Here is a 26384-nt window from a genome sequence, read left to right as displayed (position 1 = left end):
GCTGCTATAAAAGGGGTCCAGATTCCACACCACTTCCAAACACAGAGCAAACCCGCAGAGCCTTGAACGTAACTGGTTACAACCAGTGAGAAATAATTCCTCTCTCCCACCTACCCAACCCTGCCCCAGCCAATCCTGAGCACTTGAAGGCAACCGGCGGCCACTGCACTTCCTTAGGGAAAGTCAGGAGCTCAGGCTTGACCATCCCATTGAGTCCTGTCCAAGAACGCAGGGGACCGGATAAAGATAAGTGGGACCCAGGCTCGGCTGCCAGGTACCTGCTATTCCCACTCCAGCAGACCCAGCTTGGCCGGGTTGCAGCATGACTCTGTGGAATGGTGAGCTGCCTTTCTACCCCCAGCCCCGGCATGCCCCTGGCATCAGCGTCCCACTGCTCATCGTCATTCTGGTGTTCCTGGCCTTGGCTGCCAGCTTCCTGCTCATCTTGCCTGGGATTCGTGGCCACTCGGTAAGGGGGTGCTAGATGCTAGGGCCTGGGGGCCTTGGGCAGCTGGTCTCTGGAAGACCTAGGACAGGTAATGTGGTTCCAAGTGCCTCCATGGATAGTCAGACTGAAACACTGAACCAGAGGAGCATAGGTGGAGCAGACAGAAGTCTGGGGCAGCAGGCACGCCTTTCCAAGAACCGGGGGAGGTTGAGGCCCTGTACAAAACAACCTGGAAACCGACCCCACTTAGATCATTCAGGAAGCTGATGCAGACAGTGAGTGCCCAGTCCAGTAATCCTGGGGCTGATTCTAGTATTCACATGCTGCTGGAGTCTCCTTCCCTCAGACTGTGGCTGCACTCCAGTCTCAGCCTTAAGGTGATGACTTAATGACTGGCAGACCAAGAGGACAGAAACCAGCAGCTGAGACTGCTGTGTTTCACTGGTGTGAAAGTCTCAGCAGCTGAGACTGCTGTGTTTCTGCTGCGTAGAGTTGCATACATATGAGTGCTCCCATCCTAAGGGCTCAGACACTCCCACCCAGGATTCGAAGTTATAACAGACTGGGTACTTTTCCTTGGACTCCTCCCCCCTCACTTCTCCTAGAATCTAAGTTGTTTTTCAAGTCTATGGGTTCCTAGCTTCCCTGAGTCTTGATCTGTGTTGGTTTCCTTGGGAAACTGGTGCACCTAGGAATATCTGAGAGGCTGCATTCCCACCTCGTCTACTTGGTGACAGGACCCTGGGGCCACCCTCTCCTAGAGTAGATGATCCCTGCCTGCCTACCACTTCTGGACTCACTGAGCCTCACCATAGTAGTGATTCAAGTAGCCAGAAGCCAGATAGCTGGTGGGTGAAGGTGGTGGGCCTGCACCAGACAGAAAGCCATGTTGCAGGGTGCACTGGGAAATGGGACTGGGGCAGCAGAAGTGCATGGCTAGAAAACTTCAGAGGAAACTGTACAAAAAAACAAGACTGACTTCAGCTTCAAAGCATCAGGAATGGAACTGGGAAAAGGGTGTGGTGCAAGAGGGGACAGTTTCAGAGGCACTAAAGATCTAGGTGGCATGGGGTCAAGGGAGGTCTTGGGGACTCTAGCCGGGCAGTTACCAAGCCTGACCCAGGTACCTATTCCTGCAGCGCTGGTTTTGGCTGGTGAGAGTTCTTCTCAGTCTCTTCATAGGCGCAGAAATTGTGGGTGAGTGTGTGGTGCAGCAGGTGGGAAGAGGACCTGGGGTGAGGATGGAGGTGGGCAGAGGGCACCTGGGAAAATCGAGATTTGGGGTCGTGTCCTGCTCCCTCTTCCCATTCTTCAGCTTTCTAGTGCCCACTCTTACACCTTTACCATGTATACCACATTGGACCCCTAGACCCCCCCATCTCTCTGCACTGCACCCTACCTGCCATCATCACCCTCCCCATGCCATCTCCCCAATTCTCTCTGTACCCCTCCCCACACACTGTGCCTCTCCCCACAGCCGTGCACTTCAGCGCACAGTGGTCAGTGGGTGGGGTGAACACCAACACATCCTACAAGGCCTTCAGCGCAGCACGAGTCAGAGCCCATGTTGGTCTGCACGTCGGCCTGGAGGGAATTAATATTACACTCACAGGTGAGGGGGCTGGGGCAAAGTGAATTCCTGGGTTGTCGGACTCCATGGTTGGGGGAGTGTGGCAGGGACAGCTGGAGGAAATCTCGGACCCCACAGGCTCAAATAGTGTTTATTCCTTTTGGAGCCGTGCTTTCCCCAACCGCTGCCAAACCGCTTTTTCTCACACCTCCACTTTCCTCTCCGTGTTTGCTTAGTTGCGGGGTCCCCTGCAGCGTGCGGCTCCGTGACTCCACCGCCCGCCCGCCCTCTGCAGGGACCCCAGTGCAGCAGCTGAACGAAACTATAGACTACAACGAGCGCTTCAACTGGCGTCTGGGCGAGAACTATGCCGAGGAGTACTCGGAGGCGCTTGAGAAGGGGCTGCCAGATCCAGTTCTCTACTTGGCCGAGAAGTTCACCCCGAGCAGCCCCTGCGGGCTCTACCGCCAGTACCGCCTGGCGGGGCACTATGCTTCGGCCACGCTGTGGTGAGCGCTGGAGGGAAGCACGCGTGACTGAGGGAGGGACTGTCGCGGTGGGGGCGTGTGAGCCAGCCCCACATAGCTGCTGGAGGTGCGAGTTTCCACCTCTCGGGTCAGAAAGAAAGTCACGGGGTCCTCCGCACAGACCTGGGAACCCAGAGAGACCAGGCAGAGGCTGCGAGCCGGCCCCTCCCCTGTATGGTTCCCCTGTGCCTACGCCATCACAGTCCCGGCTTTCCTTCTGGGGTGGGGACGGAGGGGGAGCGAGGCTGGGGTAACCCCGCTCACAGCGCAGTGGGTCCCCTCCGCAGGGTGGCTTTCTGCTTCTGGCTCCTCTCCAACGGGCTGCTCTCCATGCCGGTTCCGCTCTACGGGGGCCTGGCGCTCCTGACCACCGGTGCCTTCACGCTCTTCTCTATCTTCGCCTTCGCCTCCATCTCCAGCGTGCAGCTCTGCCCGCTCCGTCTCGGCTCCGCCACTCTCACCACTCACTATGGCGCCGCCTTTTGGGTCACCCTGGCCACCGGTGAGGACTGAGGAGGCGGATTCCGGGAGGCTGGGGTGGGGACTGGATTTATACTGCTGTGTGCTTTACAATGGACAAAACGAGTTCACACATATTATCTAATCTCCTCTTAAGAGTTCCTAGAGGCAGGTGTGGTTATGCCCGTTTTGCACATGAGGGGAGAGGGTTCTGAGGGGTTCAGTATCTTGCTCCAGTTAGCACATGAAACTGTGTATAGTGTAATCCATATCAGAGGTGTTCCTGCCCTGTGTGTTGGGGAGGAAATGCAAGAGGTAGCCCCCAGGAGATGGAGGGGGCAGGCCAGACTCTGGCCTGGAGCCCTGACTACCCTGTTTCCTTCCTTCTGCGCTGCCGCAGGCATCCTGTGCCTCCTGCTGGGAGTGGCGGTGGTGAGTCTCCACTACTCTTGGCCCAGCGCGCTTCGCACCTTCCTGGACCGAAGCGGCAAGGACTATGGTAGCCAGGCGAAAGGGAGCTCGCCTCTCATCCTGAACAACCCACTGCATAAGCAGTTTGGAGCCCTGGACTTAACGACCAATACTAACCTCTGAGGGGGACTCATCCTCAGACTGTTACCCCACCTCGGTCCCCAGCAAGCCAGGTAGCAATGCCGGCTGGGGCTGGGCCGGGATAGCCCAAAGAAAGTCACTGCGCGGGAAGGGGTGGGGTGGGGGAGCCACTGGGGAAAAGCAGGCGGCCTCAGACAGGCTGCAACTCCTGCACTCAGGGAAAAGTCTCCCAGAGTGACCTGTAAATAAATATTTTTCCTTTTTTTTTTTTTAAATTGTTTCCATTACATTTCATGGCTTTCCCAGACTTAGGGAATATGAGTCCTCAGCGGACTTCTTGGGCTGGAAGCAGCCAAGTCCATTCTCTCTGCCTTGCCACGAGGCTCTGGGAGAGAGGCGCCCTCTAGTGAGCCCAAAGGGGAACTCACCAGAACCAGTATCTTCCTGAACTGCCCCAGGTGGATGGTCGGTAGGAGTGACCAGGCAGGTCACTATCCCATTGGCCCAGTGGGTTTCCCCTTCACTGGCCCAGGTGAGTGGACCTGGAGGGAATGGCATTTTTGAGGTAATTTACTAACTCCAGTTTATTCACTAAGAGGTGGTATCTGAGGGCTAACTAAAGTAGATGTTGGCAAGGCATAAAAATAAATCCTGGGATTATTTTTCAGGTCCTTGGCAAGACCTACAATCTTATTTGGCAGATTTGAGAAGTGAAGCTTAAAGATAATGTAGCACATGTGGTTGATATCCTGGGACAAGAAGTTTGGTTTCTTCTCTGGCCCAGGACTTTCATTGTACCAAGAGATCACACAAGTTGGGGAAGTAAAAGAAGAACAAAAGGGACCCAGAAAAAGGGAAACAAGAGGGATAAGAGGGGCCATACAGGTATCACACTATAACCTCCCCAACACACACACACACACACACACACACATTATGTAAATGAAGCTGAGTTTCAATAAATGGCACCTCAAAGAGGCAAGGCATCAAGGGAAGGCAGGGTTGCTGTGCACAGACAGGCAGCACTTGCTTGGTCTTACCATGGAGACAGGGTTTATGGGTGGCTCCAATTTCTGTTTAGCATATTAGGGCTTTTTGTTTTGTTTTTTAAAAGGAAAAGCCTCTTTTTCCTTCTCCACCTATAGATTGGGGCTGGGGGGCTGAAACAACCCAACCTGCAGTCATTTCTGGTGGTTTATGAGGCTCCAATGAGATCTGGAGCCAGACTGGAAGTCCGGGTGGCCACCAGGGAGAAGAGCCTTATAGGGTACAGTCAGGCTCTCTGGGATGCTCTTTCTTACAGCATGCCTCAGAGGAAGCCTCTGACAGGGGAATGTCCTGGGGCTTGGGACTCTCGGCTGTGGACCGGTAGCGAGGGCTCAGGAGTCCCCCTTCTTCAGGATTCCGTTCCAGCGCAGGATCCTCTCCTGAACTCTGGGTGAAGAAAGCCTTCAGCCTTTGGGGATGCATCCTGTGGGCCACTGCCATGGCCAGGCCCAGCAGCACACAAAGCAGTCCTGGGGATGAGACAATAGGTGTCCTGCCTTGGTGATAGTAATACCCTCCCAAGGAACTCTTGCAAGAGCATCAGAACAACTCTCAGAGAATGCTGGCATCCCTGTTTCAGAGCAACTGGGATTCAGAGAAGTGACTAGCTTAGGGTCATACGGCTGGTGTGGCTCTATTTTTCTGAGCTTTGACTCTAAGTCCAGTGCTCTTTGAATTACATGTCAGAAGAAAGAGAGAGAGAACTCTGAAAATAGAGAACTCTGGGGGAAGGGCAGGGCACAGAGGAGAAGGCATGAGAAGGGGCATGAGAGAACAGGAGAGGAGAAAGACCTGTAAGACAATTTAAAGCCATGTGAAGCAGGAAAGAGAAGGGTTCTAGGAATGGGGGACATAGAGAAGAGTGTTTGGGGGAAGCAGGCATGGACAGAAGATTGGAAGATTTGGGAAAGAGTTGGGTGAAGGGAGAGTTAGGAGATGAGGAACATGACAGAGACAGAAGACACAGGGAGTAGGCATCTATGGGGGTGGGTAGTGGAACTGGGGAGAAAAAGCCCTGATGAGTGATGTAAGAGGGATGGGGCTTTAAAGGGAGGAAAGGCATCTTGGCCCCCAGAGGCAGACCCTCAACCCCCACCAATATTGTGGTCCCTGGCCCTCCCTCCCTGGCCCTAAGCCCTGTGTCTGTCTTCAGGGCTGGACTTCACCTGTGGTCAATGTGATCCAGAAGGCAGGCCCGTGGTGAGTGTGCAGCGTAGCAGTGCCCAGGCGCAGGGGACAGGGTGGTGTGAGTGATGTGGCCGTGGAGAAGAAGAGCAGTCCCAACAGCTGGAAGATGCCTGTGGCTAGCAGCATGTGGCCACCGTAGACCAGCACGGGCATGGACAGCATCACATTGGCCAGCAGCCAGCAGAGGAATGCCACCCTGGAGAGCCAAGGACCTAGTGAAGGTTGGCCTAGACACTTCTATTTGGAAGGGCCCACATGGAGGCTCAGGCAGCCAAGAATACCCCAGAGATGTGAGACACAGTTTTCTGCCTATAGGTTTCCCAACCAAGCACTGTGGGGTTGGTGCCAGCCTGTCCCACTAGGGATTTCCACATAAGTGGAGGAAAGATGGATAGAAACACCATCCCTGGGTCTAGGCTGGCCTCTATCCCACACTCACCAGAGCGTGGCTGAGGTGTAGTGTCCTGCCAGGCGGTACTGGCCATGCAGTCCACATGGGCTGTTCGGGGTGAACTTCTCAGCCAGGTAGAGCACAGGGTCCGGCAGCCCCTTCTCCAGTGCCTTTGCATATTCCTCAGCATAGTTTTCACCCAGGCGCCATGTGAACTCCTCATTGTAATTGATGGTCTCATTCAACTGCTGCACTGGGATCCCTGGGGGAGCGGGGCAGGTGTGCTTAGGAGGAACTCAAGCCTGGGTAGGGGCTCATCACATTGGGCAGGTGTACAGAAGCTGCTATTAATCTCTGGAAATTTCCCTTCCTACCATCCCTCCATCCCGTAGAACTTTAGACCACACCAAATTAGATTCCAAAAACACAGCAGAATCTTCTCCCTCACAGGTAAGAACCATCACTTACCTGTAAGTGTAATGTTGACTCCTCCCAGCCCAACCTGCAGCCCAACGTCAGCACTGATCCATTTGGAACTGAAGGCCTTGTATGATGTGTTGGTGCTCACCTGGCCCACGAACCACTCAGAACTGAAATTCACAGCTGGAGTTGGGGAGTTGGACATACAGGAACTCAGGAAAATCTGGGCATTACTGGGTTAGAGTCAGAAGGAGAGCTCCAAGGGGTCTAGGTCTCTTTTGCGCATAATTGTTTATCTATTAACTAGCTCAGGGTCTAGCTCATGGTTAGCTTGACAATAATATGTTTGCCCAAGATGAATAAAGGGGTCAGAATCCAAGACTTCCTTGATCACACTCTGCTTATGCCCCTCCCACCCCCCCGGAATCAGAAGTTGCTGTAAGGCAACAAGGAGAGGGGAGGTTGACTGTGGGGCAAACTAGATGGCACAGAGGCAGTTGCCCAGAATTATACTCACCTAGGATCACGGCCCCGATGAATAAGCTGGTCACCACCCGCAGCAGCCAGAACACCCTCTGAGTCACAGGGTGGGTGGGTTTAGGAAGGAACACCCTCCTTCCAAATCCACCCTTCCTCTTTCCAGACTTGGGTGTGTGGGGCAGGGGTTCTAAAACTGAGGTCATTTGGTCAATTGAGATCAGAGTGTCTGCCACATAATAGGTTCTCAATAAATTATGTGTTGAATCAATGAGTAGGGAGCTCCTTCCTGGGGGAGGGGTGACACTTTTTCAGGACTGGAGTCTCTTTCCTGAGTCTGGTTGTAGTCAGAGAGTCTGGCCCCCTCACCTTGAGGCCAAGGTCTCTCTGGGGCTGGGGTCTCCAGGGCTGGGTTTGTTTCTCACCATCTTGCCCCGAATGCCAGGTAGGATGATGATGAAGGTGACCAGTGCAGTCAGAAAGATGGCAATGATGACGGCCAAGGTGGTGTCCATTGGGAAGATTGGCTTGAGGCCAGTATAGAAGGGGAATGTGTGTCCAAAAGCAGCCATTTTGATGGGGCTGTGACAGGGAGGCGTATGCTGTAGGACAATAGATGTTTATGTCTATGAGCTAGGTACTATTCTTGGTGCTGAAGATACAGCTAAGAATAAACCAGACCAGTTCCCTCATCTCTGGAGCTCACCAGATTCTACTGCTACTGTCTTTCCATTGCTCCTCTGCCATCCATCTCCCTGTGTTTTGGCTGTGAGGGAATGAGGGTCTTGGCAATCCATCTCTGTTGCCCCATGCTTCTTTCCTAACCCTTAGGTCCCCTAAATCAGTGCCACAACCACCCTCGAGGCTTCTCTGCTTCCGCTGGGACTGTCTTAAGAAATATAATTCTTTTTTATCTCTCTCAGGCCTCCAGCCTAATCAGACAGATCACAGGACATAAAAAGAACTATATTTACTATATAGCTATCAAGCGAAGGCATAAGGGTGAAAGTTGGTACAGATTACAAAAAGATTGGCTTTCCTTCTCAGTATCCAAAGGAACAAAGGCCAGACAGCTTTGCTAAATATATAATCCAACGATATCATCAGAGGGCTAATTCCTGGTCCTGGCACTGCCCACACTGGTCTGTCTAGCTTTCTCAAGCACCCTGACTCCTCCTCTGGAAACTCTAAAATAATTGAAATCAACTTAGCTCACCTTATTTTACAATCAATGATCCCACCTCTGCTCATTTCCCTGTGTGTGATCTGTACTGGGGCCTTGGTTTGCCCAGGAGGCTCCATCGTTTATAGTCTGGCTAGGTAGTGTCTTATTAAGTGATATAGTGAAAGAATAAGTTTGAAGTTAAGCAGCTCTGTGTTTGAATTCTGTATCTGCCTCTTGCAAGTTACTTGACCCCTACAGATACTTGGTTTTATTAAAAGTAAGGATGACAGTGTTTACTTCACAGGGTCATTGTGAGTGTGAGACAAGATTGCATGTGTAAAGTGCTAAGAATAATACCTGAAACAGAGTGACATGAATAGATAGAAGCTACAAGATTGGGCAAGAGAGGACATCTGACTACTCCATTTATCTCCTTATCCAATCCTTGTTGGAGAGAACCCTGGGCTGGAACCAGTTCTTCACTTATTTTAAAACATTAGGCAGGCAAATGACAACCTCGTTGGTCCTTGGTTTCCTCATCTGCAATTGGATATGATGATCTTCATGTCCCCTCTAGTTCTAAATTCTGTGATTCTTCTATAATACCCTGTGGCTCCCAACCTTTCACTCTCTTTCTAGGCTGGCCACCTCCTATGCTATCTCTGGGGGGGGGGGGGGGGGTAGCATAGTGTCAGGCAAAAAGACAGAGAGACAGTTTTAATCCTGTCTTTTGGACAAGTCACGTAAGCTCTGAGCCTCGGTTTTCCCATGAAGTTTTGCTTTTTTCTTAACTCTTCAATTCTTCCATTGCAGGGGAATGGGTATCTCCTTTTCTCCTGGGCTCTCACTCCAATCCTTGCCTGCCTTCACAACCACCTTTCCCTAGTCATCCCCCATTTTCTACACAACTTGTCAGCTTCTCTTTCTCTGCTGGCTCCTTCTCTCAAAGATATGCTTAAATTTCTCCCATCTTAAGAACACAAAGAGAAAGGACCCTCTCCCTTGAACTTCTCAGTCCCCTCCAGCTACTGTCTTATCTCACTCTCCCCCTTTCATAGCCAGGCTTTTGGGAAGAATAGTCTATGCTGGTGTCTCCACTGCTTTATTTCCTCAACCCATTGCAATCTGGCTTCTCTCCATTCCCATCTTCTCCATTAGGTTATCACATGCTAAATCCAAAGGGAAGTTTTCACGTCTCATCCTTCTTAACCTCTCTGTGGTATTTGGCATTGTGGACTCTTTCCCCTTTCTTCAAACGTGTCCTCCTTGAATCTCCATGATGGCATGTTCTCCTGGGTCTCCTGCCTTTGGCCATGACTTTTGTGGCTCCTTTGCTAGTACTTCCTCTCTCTGAAATGTTTCTGCTTCCCAGGATTCTGCCTTGGCTCTTTTCTTCTAGTACTCTTCATGATTCCGTAGGCAAACTCATCTATTCCCATGGCTGATGCTTCTCAAATCTATGTCTCTAGACAGACCTCTTATCTGGGCCAATTGTCCCATTGACATTTTCACTTGGCTTCCCCATGGATACCTCAGATTTAACAGGTCCCAAACTGAATTCACTGTCTCTGCTCTGCTTTTTATTCTGTTTTCTTTGTCTCTTTGGTGACATCACCAGTGTATCAATAAAATAAGCCGGAAAGATGGACCATCTTATCTCCTAAACATTTCTTGAAACCATCCATGAATTTCCTTCCCTACTGCCCTGGTTCAGTCTCATTCTATCTTGCCTGGTGCCAGAACATTGTTTTCTAACAAGGAAATATAATCATTTTATTTCTTTGCTCTAGGTAAAACCTAATCTCACAATCACATACAAAGTCCTTTATGATCGGATCTCATCTACCGTTGCACCTCCATCTTTGGCCCAGCCTAACCTCTAGCCATACTGAACTATTGGCCTCTCCCTGAATCTGACATACTCTTTTAACTCTTCATGCCTTTGTATATGCTATTTCCTCTGCCTGGAATGCTCTTACCCCTTAGCAAACTCCTTTTCACCCTTCAAGTCTCAGCTCATGTTACCTCCTCTGTGAAGTTTTTTTTGACACCATTGGGCCAGTGTAGATGTTCCTACCTCTGATGTTCTGACTGCATTTTGAATATACCTCCACGATCACAATAATCACATTGGATTGTAATTGTTTGAACATCAGTCTCCCTATTAGCTTCTAATCTCCATCTTTGCATCCCCTGCATGTAGCATATACTAATCAGCTTGTGGGTTGAATGAATGAATATATGTGAATGAGTGACTTCCTCTCTGTAGGTGGCATCCTCTATTTCACACACAAGAGGGAGCTATGATCCCTCTGTGCCCTATAGAGTATTCTATTCTCATTCAATGTTAATTGAGTGTCACCAATATAGGCCTAAGGATTGGGCAGGAAGGGATTTGACCAACCCTGTCAATCTGTAGTGCTTTCACAAAATTTTCAGAAAGCCTCTTCTAGTAGTTGGAGTCCAAAGCATGAATGTTCATGTTTAACTGAATCTGAAACATATGTTTCAACTCTAGCTAAAGCTAAGTAACTACGAATTGTGAATATGTGATAGTGATATTTATTTTACTTATTGGTCTAAGAATTTATTCTTTATGACACCTAGACTAAAGCCATTACAATTGTGATGGAAGGCTTTATGTTTTTAAAAAGGCTGTAAAATGTAGAATATCTTGGTTAGTAAGGTGGGAAGATAAAGCAAGTTTGCTAATACTATGAATACATGTTATATGCTGAAATTTCAAAAAGAAAGAGCTGCAATATAAGCAAATAATAATAGTGTAATGTACTTTGGTTAGCGTTACATATCAGCATTATTCCTGCATATATTTTAGTGGGAGTTTATAAAATACTTTACAAGAATGGCTCACCTCCATTAACGTGATGCTTCAAAGAAACACTAACAAAAGTCTCTCTGTATCTTAAGTACAGAAGGACAATGTTAACTTATTTCCAATTCACCAAAATATTTATCAAAGATGACTAAAGCAAAAAGACAGTGAATAAAATTCTTTTTGTTTAATTTAAGGAATTAGGTTTTCCTTAATCTCCATTGCCTAATCTAAAGCTAATTTTGGATGACCCTGATCCAAAATTGGTTTTAATAATTAAGCTAACAAGCCTCCTGCATGAAGTGGTGGGACTAAATGAAATGTCCCTATACCCAGCAATCCTGCTTTTCCTACAAAGCTTATAATTTGCCTCTGGAACATCTTCCTCCTTGGCAAGCCAAGAAGGGTCTGACAGTAGAATTTCTTCCAATCTGAGAAAAATCTCTTTTCAGTCTTCACTCCCTTTCCCCTAGCTCACTACCATGACTCGTATATATACACAATGTACCTTAATACAAATAAGTGCAAGATACAGTCAGACATACACCTACAATTTCATGTAAACAGAAATATAGACACAAGAAGAAAGTACTGCTTAGTAACATAGAGAACTAGGTACATAAACCCTCAGTCAGAGGCCCCTGTGACAAAACAGGTGCTTTCTCAATGGGGTGGGCCAATCCCCACACTCTGGGGTCCTCCTTTCTCACCCAGCCTAGAGAAGTGAGGGACACTTTTTCCCCCTTTCTGAACTCCCTTAAATTACTGAAGCATTTCTAATGCTCAGTTGTATTTCAGACGTTACCCAATCTTTACCAATCCCAGGTTGAAGTGGGGTTCCTGTGTGTGTTAAAAGGGGTGGATAAGAAATAAAGTTACAAATCTTTAAGAAAATCCAGCCTGATACAGCTGGTCTTCAGCATTCAAAGTTCTTACATACTTTCTTAGTGCTCTGTGGCCTCTCTTAGAGTCTCCCTCTCCCCACATCCCACATCTTCTGGAACTCAGAAATACTATAATTCTCCAGGAAGGAATGGGTGACATGGCTGGAGTTGCCAAGAGCGCTGACTGGTGATACACAGCTATTAGAATGTGATTATTTTGTTTCTTTGGTTGGGGTTGATCCCGTTAAAGTTGACAGCTCTGGCTGGTGAGAACTGTCAGAAACTCCTGTCCCAGCCTCTTCTCTTCAGGAAGGTGTGTGGGCATGTGTATGTTGTTGCACTAAGGAAAGAATTAAGTGGAGAAACAGAAGATCTGAGAAGTGGGTTGAGGGCTGAAGTAAGTAGGGAGCCCAGGGATGCTGAATCATGCAAATAAACTATCTAGGCTCCAGGCAGGCCGAAATAAGGATTCCATGTCTGTAAACCTTGTGGCATATGTGGTCTTCCGAGGTTTTTCTTTTCTCCTCTTAACTTCTTACCAAGCTTTCTCTTTGAGTAACTCCCACTTGATCTGAACTTGCGGGGGGAGGGGGGCACTGGAAGTGCGCCCCTAGGGGCCTGGATGGGGGCAGCACTCCAAGGCCCCCTTCAAAACCCATCCCGACCACACCGACCCCAGCAGCTTCATCATCCCCGCCATTCACACCCGGACCACTGTCTTCCTACCTTCGCCCCTTCCACACAGTGCGTGCGTGGCAGCCCGCGCCGCTCGCTTTCTCCCTGTGGAACCTCACAAGCAGCGCTCCTGGGGGCGGGAACGAGGTCCAGACGTTCTATCACCGAATGCGCTCCCTTTCTCTTGGCGGGGCTCGCTTCCAACCTTCCTCTTCTCCTAATTCACTTAAGGACCAGGCTATGACCGGACAAACCGGGTTTGGGGTGCTTCCCCGCCCGCCACTCCAAGTCGCTCTCAACCTTCTCAGACCGCACCCGAGGATCAGAGGCGCTGCCCCCCGCCCTCGGTCTGGGACAGAGGAGGGACCGTGCACAAGAGCCGTCCCCTGCGCAGCCACCCCTCCGGCCCTTCCTCCTCCTGCCCCCTGCCCAGAACTCCCGGGCAGCTCCGGCACAAACCTAGAGATGCAGTCTGGAGACCGGTGGGGGCGCGGGCGAGGCTGGAGGGCCTGAGACCCCGAGAGCTCACGAGGAACCCCAGGGGATGGTTGCCACAGACACTCTCAGGGTCTTAGGACGAATGCCTTGCTCGGACGCCTGGCCTGCTCTGCGGGCGTTCGCCGATCCTCTTGGTCTTGGAGCCCAGATCCGACGATATGGAGAGTTTCGGGGAGCGCCTCCACTGCCTCCCCCCCCCCCCCCCCAAGGTCTTCTCCCCACCCCCCAGCCCCAGCAGACTTGCCCCTTTCTCTGTCCCCGTAGCCGCACTAGCCGAGCTCTCGCCACGGACGGGACAGCTCCCCCACCTGAGCCCCGCGAGCCCGCGCCGTCTCACCTGGCGCGCTTCGGGCCTCTCGGAGCACTTCTGCGGGTCGCGGGCGCGCTGGCTGGCCTCCCGCCCCACTTCGCCCCGCCCCGCCTTAGAACTGGGCCGCGCCTGCCCCTCACCCCCGGCCCCGCCCGCCCTCCCCGCGCAGAGCTGCGGAGGGAGCCGGCCGGGAGCGGGCGTCGCGGGCCTCGCGGCGAGCCAGGAGCGAGCCAGTCCTCACTTTGGGGTCGAGGGACGCCGCGGCCACAGGTCAGACCGAGGAGGGTTTCTCAGGCCCGCGGGCCCAGACGCTCGGGAGGGAGGGAGAGCCACCGGCGTGGCTGCAGCGGAGTGTGCCCCAGCTCCGCTACGCTTTTGGAGGGAAGGGGAATTCTAGCCCTGGCCCCCCTGCGCCTGCGTTATTAGCCTGAGGCTGAAAGGGAACCCGTTCGGGCCTATCCTCACACACCCCACCCCAAGTTTTTGATTCTTAGAGAACCTTGAATGTTGGGTGGCCTAATTTGCTTGGGCCTAGGGGATCTCTCTGGAACTCTCCCGGCACCAGCACATTACGCCAGGGAGGGAGCTTTGGGCTTTTAGAGTCCAGGCTTCCCCTTCAGCCCTCCCTTGGGACCAGATTGGAATCCCTATGGCCTTGGCTCCTATTTCCCCCACCCCAGGGTCCCCATTCTAGGATTTCAGACTGGAAAAGTAGCCATGTGGGTTAAGAACAAGGTAGGCCTGTGTTCTCTCCCTGGTTCTGCCACTGCCTGGGGCTTCACTGCTCTGCCATAAGGTTATGCCTTCCACTCAAGGTTGTTAGGAAGTTACTGAACCAATATTGCTATATAAATCACGGGCTACCCACCCACAAGGAGTGATTGTTAAGCATGCCCACATTCCTCTTCAGGTTATCCCCACAGCCTGGCCTGAAAGCTCACTGCATGCTTTTATGGGTTGAGTGGTACATTGGTGTCTGGGGCCCCGGATCCTAAAGACAAGACAAAGTGGTAGGGGTGAAGGGGCAGGGCATCCTAGATCAGGGAAGGACCACTGTGGCCACTCCAACATCCTTACGGCTTCAACCATTCAGGGCCCTGCTCTTCACAAACTCTCAAAGACCACCATCTGGGAAGTCTCAGATGGAGTGGGTGGAATGCTGAGCTTTTGAGTTATGACAGGGCCTAGGGTTTTTCATTTGTTTCATGGGAGTTAGCAAGTTGGGATGAGATCACCCTCCAGGGCTCCTCCTATTTGACTAGACAACATGTTCAGGAGTCCTGAGAGTTTAGTCTGAGATAAGGCTTTCTCTGAACTCTCACTTTCTTCCATTAGATAGTTCCCCAGCCCCAACCCACCCCCAGTGTCTATATGCTGCCTTAGAAGGTCTGCACTCACCTTAGGCACTCCCTGTGCCACTCAGGAGTCCCAGTCTGAATCTCCTGCTGCCTCCATTTCCCTATTGTCCCTGGGTGATTGAGTTGTTAGCCTGGAGAGAGGGAGAGAGAGAGGAAAGCTGGCACCAAACACAGGAGCACCTGGTGCTGCATTCTTTGAGTCTGCCTAGAAGAGCCAAGCTCCAGCCCACCCTCTCTCTATATCACATTTACATAACACCTGTCGCTTTTCTTGCTTTGAATTCAACCTCAATCTCATGTCTGATTCTGGCAACCATGCTAGGAGGTAGACAGTTCAGGCATGTTTATTCCCATAGCTGGAAGAGGAAACCAAGGTCCAGACCAGAGAAGTGACCTGCGTAAAACCACACTGTAGCAGCAGCTCAGTGTCCTGGCCCTCAAGCAAGGCTCTGTCCAAGGAACACACACACTGGGAAGCTGGGCCAAAACCAGGTTTTCAGTTAATCTTAGAAGGTAAGTCCAAGGAGGCAGAGATTTCTGTCTGCTTTGTTCATCACTTAATTTCCAGTTCCTAGATCTAAATGCCTAAAAAATAGTGGATGCGTGTCAAGTGTTTGTTGAATGAATGAAAGACTCTTGGGGGCGAGTGAGTCTCTTGCTCTTTGTCCCCACTGTGGTGTTGGCCCAGTTCACACTTAGATTCACAGAGGCCTGCAGAGGCCCTGGCCTGACTCTCCTGAATTTCTGGGACCCATTCTCCCTGTTCTCTTTTCCTAGGGTCTCCATTTTAGGGTGTCCTAACACCTAAGCGCTATTATCACTTTCGTCATGGGCCTCTGCCTGGCTCTGGCATGGACACTCCTGATTGGGTCATGGACATCCGTGGGTGAGTATAGATTGGAGGAGAAGTGTAGCTAGGAACAGAGGAACCCTGCTGTGTCAGCATTTCCTATTTCATTCCTTACAGTCTGATGGCCCTTTCTCTCTCCTCTCTCTTCTCTCTTTCTTCATAAAGTAAGGACCCCTGATCCCAAATGGGAAAAGACTGATTAGGCACATAAGACAATAAAGGATTTTGTGGTCAGATTGGACCCAAAGCTGAAGGAGAGTCACCAGTGTTTTAAAACAATATGAAAACAACAACAAACAACTATTGCCTCTGTGTGGTCCATTAGATTTCATCTTGTTACCATCAGTTTTGGACAGTCTCTTGCTAGACTCTGAGGCCATTTTGTGAAGTCTGGGTCTCTGAGAAGGGAAGCGGGCTGAAGGTGCTACCAGTTAAGTTAAAAAGAGCAAGCCCCTTATCAGCCCTATCAGGTGTGGCAGGATAAGAAAAGGGACAAGAAAAGGAAGCACAGAAAATCTGTGGAATGATCTACTCTGACTGGAGGTGGTAGACCCCTGCAGCTTCTCCCATGAAGGAGCTGCTCACATTCCCATTCCTTCCTGGCCTCTCTTTGCCTTGACCTTGGATTTTCCTTTTCTACCCAGCTATTGCCACTTATTCCCGGGAGGCATTCTCCTTTACACCCTTCCCCCAAAGACCCTCTTCTTGTTCTGCTACCAGTTCATCTTATTTTAGAGATCATGTGTATGTGGCTCCCCTAGTTCCTGCCCCAAGTCCTGGATCCTTACTTGGATTCTTTGCTCAAACATCAGGGTCTGAGTCATTTTGCCTCTCTGACCTCCTGGTGACTGAGTGTGCATGCGTGGGCATGCACATGCACACAGGAGTGTGAGGCATAGCTCTGAGATCTTATCCTTGGTGTGAGTGGAAGGACAGTCAGAGGAATGGGTCCCTTGATGGCTGATGAGGGTCCTTTTCTTCTGTTTCTCTTTCTCTTTGTTCTCTTTCTCTGTTCTGTTCTCTGAAGTGAGCAGAGAGGGAAACTTAGCCCTGTAGCCTCCTAGTTTGGGGAAAGGAATCTGGTTATCTGATCCACTGACCAGAAGGACCTCTAGGTCCACCTCTAATTCTAGACCCTTCCCTCTGTCCCCACTGTTTGAACTCTTCCCTCAACAACTGAGTGCCCCGTCCCAGATCCTAGTTTTTGGAAAGTACAATAGGGTCAATAAGAGGAATTATATGAGGAACATGTTGCCTCAGAAGAGGCAAGGTTATCCCATGACCAGGCAGTTCCTGATCCCACCCAGAAACTGGGAAAGAGACCAGAGTAGCAACAGGTCCCAGAGCCACAGCCCCAGGGCCCGCACCCTTGCCCTGGGCTCTGCTCAGCAGGAGAGGGCCAAGCCCCTCTCCACATTGCCCCTACCCAGGGCTTGGTCATAGAATGACTTCTCCTTCCCTGGATGGAAGAGTGGTTGGCTTTTAGGGTGTGACTGGCTCTTGCTCCATATGATATCTTAGGGCTGGGAATGGTTTCTGTCCTGCAGTGTCCCTCTGGGAGCTGAGGTGTGAGAGCAGTAGAAAGCTCCTGCATCCCCTTCCACATTGCCACTGTTCTCCAGCTTCATCTTGCTCTCTGAGGTTGTCAGCACACACTGCCCCCGGCTATACTGCCTTAGGTGCTCCCTGCCATGTTTCCCCCACGGAGCAGCTTAAAGACTGAACTTGAGTTTGGATAGCACTCTGTCCTGGGTTCTTTCCTCTGCACCCTACCTTCTACACTGTGCTGGGGGTCCAACTTCTGCTGCTCCCCTTGCCAGCCTCCCAAGACCCATGTCCTGCATGCCTGCCTGTCCTCCCATGCACAGACTTACCCAGCTGCCCCTTCCCTCTGTTCTCACACAGGAGCCCAGAACCCCATTTCCTGGGAGGTGCAGCGATTTGATGGGTGGTACAACAACCTCATGGAGCACAGATGGGGCAGCAAAGGTAGGTGAGGGCCAAGTGGAGACAGCCCTAGGGTCAGGGTGGTACTAAGGGGCAAGGGATGGCAGGTACCAGCAAAGGCTCATGGGTTCCCTGTGGTATGGAGGGAATCCTGGGAGAGAGGAGGTAAGCAAGCCGCAGTGAGGATTTATCCTTGTCTCTACCTCTCCTACTGCAGGCTCTCGGCTGCAGCGCCTAGTCCCAGCCAGCTATGCAGATGGTGTGTACCAGCCCTTGAGAGAACCCCACCTGCCCAACCCCAGAGACCTTAGCAACACTACCATGAGGGGCCCTGCAGGGCAGGCCTCCCTGCGAAACCGAACAGTGCTGGGAGTCTTCTTTGGTGAGGGCCTCAACTTCTGGGGGAGGGAGGCCAATAGGGTCAGCTGGACACGTCTATGTCTGAGCGGGGAGTCAGGGAGTGAGAGAGAGAAGTGATGGAGGGTCTCAGAGATGGGGGTGAGAGATGGAGGGGGGAGGTGACGTTATGTGAAACTGAATTTGGCCTTTGGTGGGTTTTGAGCCAAAAGACACAACCAAGCCAACAATAGGAAAGGGAAGAGTTTTACTTGGAAAAAGTAAAGGAGAACGTAGGGGTTATTTCCCAAAGCAATGTCTTCCCAAACAACAAAACTGGGAAGTTTTAAGCTAAAGGTACATACAGATTCACAAAGGCACTTGTACAGTGGGGAATTCAGCCTAGAATTTAGGCAAAAGTCATCTCAGGGAGACAGAGTTCAGGTCTTAATTGATGAAAAACAAAAGGGCCGCAAAGGTTGACATCAGTTCTCTGCCTTTAAATTGTTCTGGTATCTGAGTGCTCCAAGGGGTTTAAATCCTGCAAAGATAAGTCAAGAATATGCTTTGGGCAAGTAGTTGTAAATCACAAGATGTCTAGGGCCTAAAATGATTTTTCTTAAGTGGAGAAAGCTATGTCTTGTATTTCTTTTTCTGGGGAAGAAAAACTAGAGGGAGAAAGTCTGGTTGGTGGAGGTATAAATTTGCCCCACGTTGAGCTGTTGTTGGGAGTACAGATGGAGGCAGGAGCACGAAAATAATCTGGTAGGGACTCGTGGTGGGACCCTGTTCTCACTCTTTGCCCCTGTGACTCCTAGGACAGTGTCAGGGCAGTCTCAGTCTTTTGCCTTTGGCCAAAGGTCTGGTGGGGGGGGGGGGGGTGGATGTCAAAATGGGGCGCTAGGATAGGTGGCCTGACCCGTGTCTGTGGGTTGTTGGTACCAAGCAGGAATGCCTGGCTCCTGCTAGCCCTCCAGGGGGTGGGAAGGGGGGCGCTACATTTGATTCCCCGTATCTAGCCTCACAGTGAGACTGGCAGGCCCTCTGGGCAGGCTGCTCCCAGCCGCATGTTGCAGCAGGTGTTCCCAGCCCAATTGCCTAGGCACACTCACCGGGCACCTCCCAGTTACCAAGGAGAAGACCAAACTGGCAATGAAAACAGTCTGGACCAAGGTGTAACAAAGGATTGGGAAGGGTGGAGGAGGTCAAGACTTGGACTTGCCCCAAAAATCTGAGGAGTCTTTTGATGCTTCAAGGGGAGTAGGGGAGGGCTGGATACCTGATACAGAAACGAGAGTGCCAGGCCCTCAGCTGGCCCTAGCACGCCCCCATTGCGGACAGGCTACCACGTGCTGTCCGACCTGGTGAGCGTGGAGACACCTGGCTGCCCAGCCGAGTTCCTCAACATCCACATCCCGCCCGGGGACCCGGTGTTCGACCCCGACCAGCGCGGGGACGTGGTCCTACCCTTCCAGAGGAGCCGCTGGGACCCCGAGACCGGACAGAGCCCCAGTAACCCCCGGGACCTGGTGAGAGGGGGCAGGCGGGGTCGCGGGGGCGGGGCCTGGCAGGGCCGGGCCGGGAGAGGCTCCGCCCCCCCCCACCCCCCACCCCCACCCCACCGACGCTGGGCTGGCCCTGGCGCCCCCTTACCCGTCTCAGCTACTCCGCCCGCGGCTCACCCTGGGCTCACCCTCCCGGTGCCCCCGCAGACCAACGAGGTGACGGGCTGGCTGGACGGCAGCGCCATCTATGGCTCCTCGCACTCCTGGAGCGACGCGCTGCGGAGCTTCTCCGGGGGGCAGCTGGCGTCGGGGCCCGACCCCGCCTTCCCCCGCAACGCGCAAAGCCCCCTGCTCATGTGGACGCCGCCCGACCCCGCCACCGGACAGCGCGGGCCCCGGGGGCTGTATGGTGAGGCCGCGGGGTGGGCTGCGGCGGCCGGGGCGCGCGGCGGGGCGGGCTGGGGGGCGCCGAGGTTGCGCTCCCCGTGGTCACACCGCCGCGCGTCTCTTCCCCTGCGGCCCCACGGCGTCGCGTGCAGCCTTCGGGGCGGAGCGAGGGAACCGCGACCCCTTCCTGCAGGCGCTGGGCCTGCTGTGGTTCCGCTACCACAACGTGTGGGCGCAGCGGCTGGCCCGCGAGCACCCGCGGTGGGGGGACGAGGAGCTGTTTCAGCACGCGCGCAAGAGGGTCATCGCCACCTACCAGGTCAGTCCGCACCCCCTCCCCGCCCCGCCCCTGCCTGCTGCGCAGGGCCCTCCATCCTCCGACGGGCAGCCCCCGGAAACGCCCTTTTGCAGGAGGACGCTGCTCCCCAGAACTGGGGCTAGCGTCTCGTCTCGGAGTGGACGTGGAGACGATGAGGAGGCAAAGCGCTGTGATCCTCGAGCCTTTGCTGTGGTTCTTATGTAGCCGCCCTCCTCTGCCATCCCAGGTTCCTTGTGGGGGCCGGGCCTCCGCACCTGTCCTGTTTGAGTTGCCTCCCTCGTGACTGCCCCTGCCTGACCCTCATCTCCCACCGAAGCCTTCCTTGGGCTCGGATCCCTCCCAGGGCGGCTGCTCCAGCGCTTGCCTCCCTTTTGCCTTCTCTTGTCTCTCAGAACATCGCTCTGTATGAGTGGCTGCCCAGCTTCCTGCAGACAACACCCCCGAAGTATGCAGGTGAACGGATGGGGAGGAAGAATGGGAGAGCCGGCAGGAGTTTTTTCGAGGGGGACAGGAGCCATGGGGAGGGAGGCTGGGTGGTTTAAGGGTTAAATTTTGGTATCCTCTTTCCCCAGGATACAGCCCTTTCCTGGACCCCAACATCTCCCCAGAGTTCCTGGCGGCCTCTGAGCAGTTCTTCTCCACCATGGTGCCTCCTGGCGTCTACATGAGGTGAGGGCCCAGCATAAATGTCTGTGTTGGAAGGGGTGGTGGTGTCATTTCAGAAAAATCTGCTCTCAGGAGCCCTCAGGACAGGATTATCAGTCTGAAGTGTGCTCATTTCCCCAAGGGAACAGTGAATTTGGAGAGGGAAGATGAACAATCGTTTAAAAACACGTCATTGTGGTTTTTAAGCACTTTATCCGTTTTCCTACAGCTGGTGTGTATATTAACCTCCCCAATTAAACACGGGCTAATTGAGGTTCAGAGGGTGAGTCACAAAGCCTGCTGGTCTAAACCTTAGGTCTTGACACCACATTGGGGGCATTTTTAGCTATAAGCACAGGACCTGGGTTGTGCAAGCCTTTTGAGGGAATTATAAAAAAATTTGTGAGAGCTGAAGAAAAACTTTGATTCCAAAATAATAAAAAGGAAACTTTAAACTAAATATATATATATTTAATGTATATGGAACAAAGCATGGCAGTTTATTTTTTACAGTTGATTATAATTTAAATAATTCATAGGTTACATTTTCCTACTCTGGAACAATTTTTGGACATGTGTGACAATAGCCATGTTTACATATTACATGATAATATGTAAACTCTTTCTTTGGGAATTGGGAGAGAAAGGTACTCTAAATAGAGCCCCATGCTGTTTAGTAATATATATATAGACAGAGAGGGATGGAGAAAGGAAGAGATGGGGGAAAGGGGAGGCATGCACATGCTTTGGGTACATTTCTGGGGGTTTACAATGACCTGGGCCCCTGGCTGTATATAGCCTTGGAGACCAGAGCTGATGCCTGACTTTAGGACCCCATAGCCTCAGTCATCACTCCCCTGCTCCTTGCATTTCAGAAATGCCAGTTGTCATTTCCAAGAGGTCATCAATAGGAACTCAAGCATCTCCAGAGCTCTTCGGGTCTGCAACAGCTACTGGAGCCGAGAGGTCAGGACTGGGGGCACATATGTGGGTGGGTGTATGTGTGTAGTGTGTGTAGGGTGTGTGTGTGGGTGTGTGGGTGTATTTGTGTCTGGGGGTGTGTGGTGAAAGTGGACAGTAGAGCCACAGCAGTCAGCTGTACATGGTCAAAAGTCAGTCCTCCACCCCCACCTCAGGGCTGTGTGAGGGACAGTGAGGCCTGTGCAGGTGTGGCTCTACATTCATTGCTTCCCCATAGGTTTTTCTTCTGTCTTGACAGCTCTGGTCCCTTGTAGGCCATGGAGTACCCCAGCCATCCCACCCTCCAAGGAAATGTCCCAATTAGACACACCCAGGGCATGTTGAGAGGAGAGCAAAGAGGAGGAAGGGTTCTGAGAGATATCAGGGATAATCTGTCCATCCAAACCAGGCCTGAGTGGGTGAAGATCATTGATGAATAATTTAAAGCAAAATCTGATATTCTGTGTAGAGTGTTCATAAGAGGAGAAAAGAGGTAAGAGGAAAAGAGAGAAAAGCACAGAATTCAGAATCATGGAGCTGAGTTGAAAGAGACCTGTGTCCTCCTAATTGCTTTTATTGTATTGTATTGTATTGTATCCCTAATGCTCTTTTTATTAAGGGAAGGACACTGAGTTCAGAGAGGTCCTGTGACTTGCCCACAGCTACTCACTAACAAGAGCAAGGACCAAGACGTAGATGTTCTAGTGCCTTTGTCAACCATACTGTCAAGTCTCCTAAAATAGAAGTAAAGTTTTAGATCCTTTGCGTTTGTGGAGGCCTGTCTTCCAGCAGCATGAGCTTTGGATGGGGACGTCACTCACCTTGAGTGGGGAATCAACCTATGGAGGGGGAATGGCCTGCTGGTTTTAGAGCAAATGTCAGCACTCACTGGGCCCAGGACTTGGACTATGGGGTGGAGAGAGCCTTGGTGTTCAACCTTCAGCCCCATATTCTCTCCTCGTTCCCAAAGCATCCAAACCTACAAAAAGCTGAAGATGTGGATGCACTGCTGCTGGGCATGGCCTCCCAGATCGCTGAGCAAGAGGACCATGTGGTGGTTGAGGATGTGCTAGGTGAGCCTGAGGCTGTCCCTGAAGGTGGTACACCCCTGGCCCCTGGGTGGGGATTCTGCTGGAGCTCCAGAGCCAGGCTGGGAGGAGTGCCTGGGGCTGGGATCCTGCACTCTTTCACTGCTGAGAGACCTGTTGACCATCGTTCCCTCTGTGTGATTCTGGTCCCCTTGGGGCTGGTTGGAGCCTGAGTCCTGGGCTAGTGGAGCTGTGGTGGCCCTGAGCTCTCTCAGACTCTCTGGTATTTCATCCCCAGATTTCTGGCCCGGGTCTCTGAAGTTTTCCCGCACAGACTACCTGGCCAGCTGTCTGCAGAGGGGCCGTGATCTGGGCCTGCCCTCTTATACAAAGGCCAGGACAGCACTGGGTCTGCCTCCCATTACCAGATGGCAGGACATCAACCCTGCACTCTCCCAGACCAACCACGCTGTAAGGAGGGGTGGGGACCCAGGGGACAGGGTGGGAGGGCCAGGGCACATTGGCCCAAGACACAGAAAGCAGGCAATGAGACACCAACACTAGAGACAAGTCTCTGATGAGAGGGACAGGACTGATTTTGACCCTCAACTTTCATACCTTTTTTTTTTTTACATAATTTATTTTTTTAATTTATATCCAAGTTAGTTAGCACATGGTGCAACAATGATTTCAGGAGTAGATTCCTTAATGCCTCTTACCCATTTAGCCCATACCCCCTCCCACAACCCCTCCAGTAATCTTCTGTTTGTTCTCCATATTTAAAAGTCTCCTATGTTTTGTCCCCCTCCCTGTTTTTGTATTATTTTTGCTTCCCTTCCGTTATGTTCATCTGTTTTGTATCTAAATTCCTCATATGAGTGAAGTCATAGGATAATTTGTCTTTCTCTGACTAATTTTGCTTAGCATAAGATCCTATAGTTTCATCCAAGTAGTTGCAAATGGCAAGATTTCATTCTTTTTGATTGCTGAATAATACTCCACTGTATATATATACCACATTTTCTTTATCCGTTCATCCATTGATGGACATTTGGGCTCTGTCCATACTTTGTTGTCAATAGCGCTGCTATAAACATCGGAGTGAGTGTGCCCCTTCAAAACAGCACACCTGTATCCCTTGGATAGATACCTAGTAGTGCAATTGCTGGGTGGTAGGGTAGTTTATTTTTAATTTTTTGAGGAACCTCCATACTGTTTTCCAGAGTGGCTGCACCAGCTTGCGTTCCCATCAGCAGTGTAAAAGAGATCCTCTTTCTCTGCATCCTTACCAACATCTGTTGTTGCCTGAGTTGTTAATGTTAGCCATTCTGACAGGTGTAAGGTGGTATTTTGTTGTGATTTTGATTTGTATTTCTCTGATGATGAGTGATGTTGAGCATTTTTTCATGTGTCAGTTGGCCATCTGGATGTCTTCTTTGGAAAAGTATCTATTCGTGTCTTCTGCCCATTTCTTCACTGGATGATTTGTTTTTTTGGGTATTGAGTTTGATAAGATCTTTATAGATTTTGGATACTAACCCTTTACCTGATATGCCATTTGCAAATTTCTTCTCCCATTCCATCATTTGTCTTTTAATTTTGCTGATTGTTTCCTTCACTGTGGAGAAAGCTTTTATTTTGATGAGGCCCAAATAGTTCATTTTTGCTTTTGTTTCCCTTCTGGAGACGTGTTGAGTAAATTGCCATGGCCAAGGTCAAAGAGGGTTTAGCCTACTTTCTCCTTGAGGATTTTGATGACTTCCTGTCTTACATTTAGGTCTTTCATCCATTTTGAGTTTATTTTTGTGTATGGTGTAAGAAAGTGGTCCAGGTCCAGTCTTCTGCATGTCGCTGTCCAGTTTTCCCAACACCATCTGCTGAAGAGACTGTCTTTATTCCATGGGATATTCTTTCCTGCTTTGTCAAAGATTAGTTGGCCATACGTTTGTGGGTCCATTTCTGGGTTCTCTATTCTTTTTTTTTCCCCCCTGGGTTCTCTATTCTTTTTTAAAAATTTTTAATGTATTTATTTATTTTTTTAAGATAGAGACAGAGTGCAAGTGGAGGAGGGGCAGAGAGAAAACTGTGACATCATGACCTGAGCTGAGGTCAGACATCTAACCAACTGAACCACCCAGGTGCCCCCTGGGTTCTGTATTCTATTCCACTGATCTGAGTGTTTGTTTTTGTGTTAGTACCATACTGTCTTGATGATTACAGCTTTGTAATACATCTTGAAGTCTGGAATTGTGATGCCTCCAGCTTTGGTTTTCTTTTTCAAGATTGCTTAGGCTATTTGGGGTCTTTTCTGGTTCCATACAAATTTGAGGATTGTTTGTTATAGCTCTGTGAAGAATGCTGGTGTTATTTTGATAGGGATTGCAACTTTTATACCTTTTTAAGAGCAAGCTACATAGGGAACTGGCTGCCTGTTTTATTCCAACTTTATAAAATAGGCAGCTGAATCTGTGAGTTCCCATAAATGAGTTAACTTATGTAAAGCACTCAGAGCAGTGCCTGGGGCATAATAAGTGAGTGAATGTCACTGTCATTTATTATTATCATCCTTGAGGCTGATACCTGGGAACTACCTCTTTGCCCCAGGGTGGGTGCCAGGTCTTTGCACTCACTCCTGTCCTTTCTTGGCCTCAGGTGCTGGAGGCCACAGCTGCCCTGTATAACCAGGACCTGTCCCGACTGGAGCTGCTCCCTGGGGGGCTTCTGGAGAGCCATGGGGACCCTGGGCCTCTCTTCAGTGCCATCGTCCTCAACCAGTTTGTGCGGTTGCGGGATGGTGACCGCTACTGGTTTGAGAACACTAGGAATGGGTAAGGCCTTCCTGGACCCTTCCTCCAACCCCCCATTGGCCTGGGCCCCAGGCCCTCAGTGTGTAAAGTAAGCAACCCCATGGGCCCTGGATTCTCAACTGACCCCACCGAGTCCTCAGCCCCTCTAGGCCTCTTTCCTCAGGCCTCTCCCTCTACCACTGCAGTAGCTCCTCACCTCTCCCACCCCCAGGCTGTTCTCTGAGGAAGAGATTGCGGAGATCAGAAACACTTCCCTGCGGGATGTTCTAGTGGCTGTCACCAACACGAGCCCCAGCGCCCTGCAGCCCAATGTCTTCTTCTGGCATGCAGGTGAGAGACCAGGAGGTGATTGGAGGGATTTGGGGTCTGGTGCCTCATCTCTCCACAGCTGTGGGCCTGGTTCAGATGTGGCTGAGCAGTAGACCCCAAGGAGGCAGTGAGCAATGTTTCTGCCCTTGGGAACTTTGGCTCTGGGCAAAAACATGGCCACATGTGGCTGTGTAGATCCCCTTCTGCACAACCCCAGGAGGTACACAAGTGAGTGCAAGACTGAGACTCAGAGAGACCTAGAGAGGAGACTTCCATCTGGCTGGGCTGAGCCTGGGGTGGGTGTGGCATCAGAAGGGCCCAGTGCCATGAGGATATCCTAATCCCACAGCAGTGACAAGTGAACTCTGTGTATGTGTGTATGTGTGTGTATACATATGTGTACGTGTGAGAGACAGAGGCTGAGGTGCATTTTTGACCCCATTTGTTACCCAAGTAGGCAAACACCACATTCCTGGTATAATGACAGGG

At 51.1% G+C, this 26384-nt stretch overlaps 3 protein-coding genes across 4 annotated transcripts in view; 2 read left to right on the top strand and 1 right to left on the bottom strand.

The window, feature by feature from the left end:
• Window positions 1-32: 32 nt before the first annotated feature.
• DUOXA2 (dual oxidase maturation factor 2) lies at window positions 33-4121 on the top strand. 2 transcript variants are annotated; one of them, XM_019442257.2, is made up of 6 exons: window positions 35-469; window positions 1588-1645; window positions 1926-2060; window positions 2314-2527; window positions 2833-3047; window positions 3405-4121. In XM_019442257.2, the coding sequence occupies exons 1-6, from the start codon at window positions 323-325 to the stop codon at window positions 3596-3598; spliced, it is 963 nt and encodes a 320-aa protein (XP_019297802.1). In that variant the 5' UTR covers window positions 35-322; the 3' UTR covers window positions 3599-4121. The 2 variants fall into 2 exon arrangements, with proteins under 2 accessions (XP_019297803.1, XP_019297802.1); XM_019442258.2 differs by lacking the exon at window positions 1926-2060 and having other exon boundaries at window positions 33-469.
• Window positions 4122-4592: 471 nt separating this feature from the next.
• On the bottom strand, window positions 4593-13310 carry DUOXA1 (dual oxidase maturation factor 1). The gene is made up of 8 exons (XM_019442255.2): window positions 13096-13310; window positions 12688-12766; window positions 7505-7681; window positions 7120-7177; window positions 6651-6785; window positions 6231-6444; window positions 5770-5987; window positions 4593-5073 (listed from the first exon to the last, which is right to left on the bottom strand). Exons 3-8 carry the CDS (start codon window positions 7649-7651, stop codon window positions 4817-4819), a joined length of 1029 nt encoding a protein of 342 aa, XP_019297800.2. The 5' UTR covers window positions 7652-7681; window positions 12688-12766; window positions 13096-13310; the 3' UTR covers window positions 4593-4816.
• Window positions 13311-13624: 314 nt separating this feature from the next.
• DUOX1 (dual oxidase 1) overlaps window positions 13625-26384 on the top strand; it is a 33658-nt gene continuing 20898 nt past the window's right edge. The window contains exons 1-15 of the mRNA XM_053889101.1: window positions 13625-13714; window positions 15159-15315; window positions 15580-15688; window positions 17558-17641; window positions 17817-17981; window positions 19277-19464; window positions 19648-19849; window positions 19980-20146; window positions 20539-20599; window positions 20719-20815; window positions 21667-21757; window positions 22722-22824; window positions 23078-23250; window positions 25432-25607; window positions 25798-25916. Coding sequence (XP_053745076.1) covers window positions 15631-15688; window positions 17558-17641; window positions 17817-17981; window positions 19277-19464; window positions 19648-19849; window positions 19980-20146; window positions 20539-20599; window positions 20719-20815; window positions 21667-21757; window positions 22722-22824; window positions 23078-23250; window positions 25432-25607; window positions 25798-25916 — 1684 coding nt within the window. The 5' untranslated portion in view covers window positions 13625-13714; window positions 15159-15315; window positions 15580-15630. The remainder of the gene's footprint in view (window positions 13715-15158; window positions 15316-15579; window positions 15689-17557; window positions 17642-17816; window positions 17982-19276; window positions 19465-19647; window positions 19850-19979; window positions 20147-20538; window positions 20600-20718; window positions 20816-21666; window positions 21758-22721; window positions 22825-23077; window positions 23251-25431; window positions 25608-25797; window positions 25917-26384) is intronic.

Source organism: Panthera pardus, unplaced genomic scaffold (genome assembly GCF_024362965.1).
Source record: "Panthera pardus isolate Hobbes unplaced genomic scaffold, ASM2436296v1 HiC_scaffold_24, whole genome shotgun sequence".
NCBI lineage: Eukaryota > Metazoa > Chordata > Mammalia > Carnivora > Felidae > Panthera > Panthera pardus.
This window is presented reverse-complemented; position numbering and strand designations above follow the sequence as displayed.

What these genes read in the sequence shown, in the direction of transcription:
- DUOXA2 (XM_019442257.2), top strand. Translation starts at nt 323, where the DNA reads ATGACTCTGTGGAATGGTGAGCTGCCTTTCTACCCCCAGCCCCGGCAT. An exon ending in CTGGGATTCGTGGCCACTCG is followed by an intron (nt 470 to 1,587) that starts GTAAGGGGGTGC and finishes CTATTCCTGCAG; the next exon opens with CGCTGGTTTTGGCTGGTGAG. An exon ending in AATTAATATTACACTCACAG is followed by an intron (nt 2,061 to 2,313) that starts GTGAGGGGGCTG and finishes CGCCCTCTGCAG; the next exon opens with GGACCCCAGTGCAGCAGCTG.
- DUOXA1 (XM_019442255.2), bottom strand. Translation starts at nt 7,651, where the DNA reads ATGGCTGCTTTTGGACACACATTCCCCTTCTATACTGGCCTCAAGCCA. An exon ending in CATCGGGGCCGTGATCCTAG is followed by an intron (nt 6,786 to 7,119) that starts GTGAGTATAATT and finishes CCCCAACTCCAG; the next exon opens with CTGTGAATTTCAGTTCTGAG. An exon ending in AGTCAACATTACACTTACAG is followed by an intron (nt 6,445 to 6,650) that starts GTAAGTGATGGT and finishes CCGCTCCCCCAG; the next exon opens with GGATCCCAGTGCAGCAGTTG.